Source organism: Carya illinoinensis, chromosome 3, assembly GCF_018687715.1.
Source record: "Carya illinoinensis cultivar Pawnee chromosome 3, C.illinoinensisPawnee_v1, whole genome shotgun sequence".
Classification (NCBI taxonomy): domain Eukaryota; kingdom Viridiplantae; phylum Streptophyta; class Magnoliopsida; order Fagales; family Juglandaceae; genus Carya; species Carya illinoinensis.
In genome coordinates, this window is record NC_056754.1 from 37869689 (window position 1) to 37872248 (window position 2560).

Genomic DNA, 2560 nt, shown 5'->3' on the forward strand with positions numbered 1-2560 from the left:
CCTTGCCTATTCTGGGCATATCCTTGTGACTCCATGTGAACACATCTTTGTGCTCTAGGAGGAGGTTGGTCAATTGTTGCCTTTCTTCCTTTGTTAGCTTGGTTCCTATTTTCACATAACCCTATGGATGAACTGAATCAAAAGTGACCAGCTACAGAGGTTCAACCACTTCTCCCTGTTTCAAGGCATCTTCATCCCTGGTTTCTGCTTCAGTCATCAATACTTGGGGTGGCGGTGGAAAGGCCATGTCTGCTACTTCTCCTGACTCTACTACACTCACTTCTCTTTCTCCTTGTCTGAGTTCTTGTGCATAGCATTCCTTGACCAAGATCTGCTCGCCACATACTTCCCACACTCCTGTCCTTGTTGAAAATTTTGTCTTCAGATGATGTGTCAATGTAATCGCCTTTGGTGCATTCAATGTGGGCCGACCGATAATTGTATTGTATGCTAACCAAGTTTGTACTACTAAGAAATCTATCATAGTAGTGGCGACGTGGGATCTGCGCCCACGGATACTGGCAATGCAATGGATCCCATAGGTTGAATTGTGTCCCCAGTGAACCCTTTCAAAGTAGTCGGTGTAGGTCGCAACTGACCTGCAGTAATTCCCATCTTGTTGAAAGCCTCCCAAAATAGGATGCAGGGGCCAAACTTTCATTATCAATCAGTATCCTCCTTGTGGTATAATTTGTCACCAACATTGTTACTACCAAAGTATCGTCATGTGGGTATACAACCCCTTAGCAGTCCTTGTCGCCAAAAGATATTATGGGGGATTCCTATACCCGGGGCTATTTGACGGGTCTCTCCACATTATAAACTTCCTCATATCTCACCCATCTCGCAAATGCCTTTCTCCCAATGAGGTTGGACCACCCTTAGCATATCCTTCAACGATTGTGTGTATCTCCTTAGGGGGTTCCTTTTATCCATTTCTGTCCTTGGTCATCGATCTCGAGGTTCTTGTGACCACATTTTTCTCTTTGGGGAGCCCTATCTCCTGGGGCTCTCACTTTGTCGACTTTTATGCTCAGATTTTCAGTCACTTGAACGTCGTGTGGGGTGGGCATTCTGGGAGACCAATCACTCCAACTCGCCATTATCTCTCAATCTTCAATTTTTCACTTCAGATTATGGTAGTCTTTAGTCCTATGCCCATTTGTTTTGTGGCAAGTACAATATTTTCCAGTTTTTTGCCTATTATCAGCATCTTTCCTTTCTTCCTTTGCTTTGTCTCGATTATGCACACTAGAATAGTGTACGTAACCGCAATTATGTCTTCTTACATTCCTGTCCCACCTTAGTTCATGTTGGTCTCTCCTTGTCTTTTATCCTCCATTCCAATCTTTCTTTTGACCTCTCTTCAATACACATTCCTCCTTCCCCTTCAATCTGGTGGTTAAGGCAATAAGTGTATCTCCTGCATTAATAAAGTCGTCAGCCTTATCCATAAACTGTTGATAATGTGGAAGGGGTCTTCCTTGCCAGTTCAGCCATAAAGGAACTTCTTGGCCATATGCCCCCAAGCAGTGCGGCCAACATAATCTTCTCATCCTGGTCATTAGTCGTCATACTCTCCTTATTTAGGCATGTGACATACACTTTTAGGCTCTCTTCTTCTCGTTGCTTTACAGTTAGCAAGTATGCAACCGGTCTTTTGCATTTTCTACTCACCATAAACTGAGTCAGGAGTTGTCGGCCTAGCTCATCAAAGCTATCTATGGATCCTGGTTGTAATGCCTCGAACCATCCTAGCGTTGTACCTCTTAGGGTTAGAGGAAAAGCCCTAAATGCAATCTCTGCAAGAAATTCATGAAGTGTCATGTGAGCTTTAAAGGTCTCCAAGTGTTCCACATGATCTTTTGAACCATCATACAGATTTATGGAGAGGACTTTGAATTTTGGCAACAAGGGTACCGCCATAATCTATATGCAAAATGGTAGATTGGTGCTAGATAATAATTGGTCGACCGTGGAAGATGTCCCTATCTTTTTTTTCATGTCTTTGTACTTATCCATTAAGCTCCGAAAATCATGATGCATTTTCTGTCTCTTCATTCTCCTGGGGGGGTCTTCCTTGCTTTAGCATTGTGTGCCTCCATCTCCACTCTCTCCCCTTAGTCCTCTCCTGATGGACTATTTTTTCCTTTAGGACTTCATTCTCCTTTTGCAGTGTGTCCAACTCAGCGGTGAGTTTTCTCACTACTTCCTCCATTTCTATGAGTCTTCCTTCCATATTTCTCCACGACACTTCTTGATCTCTAGTTGCCTGTGATCGAGTTGTGGTGGGCATGTGAAAAGCACACTAGTTGTAGGACAAAACTCCTATCCCATAGATGGAGCCAACTGTTATAGACGTGTTTCATAGCCATCGACTCGCGATCACCCACAACCAAAAAGTAAGACGGCTTGGGGGGTTCAAGAGAACGCCTCCGATGCCTAAGTCAATGGTTGAATAAGCTCTCTTGAATACTAATAAATCATATGCCTCTACATATCTAGGCTTTTCGTATATATAAGGCTTGTGATCAGTTCGTTGCTTATGAGATAATGGACG

General features: G+C 43.4%; 1 protein-coding gene across 1 annotated transcript; it reads right to left on the reverse strand.

The window, feature by feature from the left end:
- Nucleotides 1–1446: 1446 nt before the first annotated feature.
- Nucleotides 1447–1926, reverse strand: LOC122304763. Its single transcript, XM_043117028.1, has one exon. It carries the CDS (start codon nt 1924–1926, stop codon nt 1447–1449), a length of 480 nt encoding a protein of 159 aa, XP_042972962.1.
- Nucleotides 1927–2560: the final 634 nt, after the last annotated feature.

Bases quoted from the DNA above. Each gene is read 5' to 3' on its own strand.
- LOC122304763 (XM_043117028.1), bottom strand. From the start codon at position 1,926: ATGGCGGTACCCTTGTTGCCAAAATTCAAAGTCCTCTCCATAAATCTG.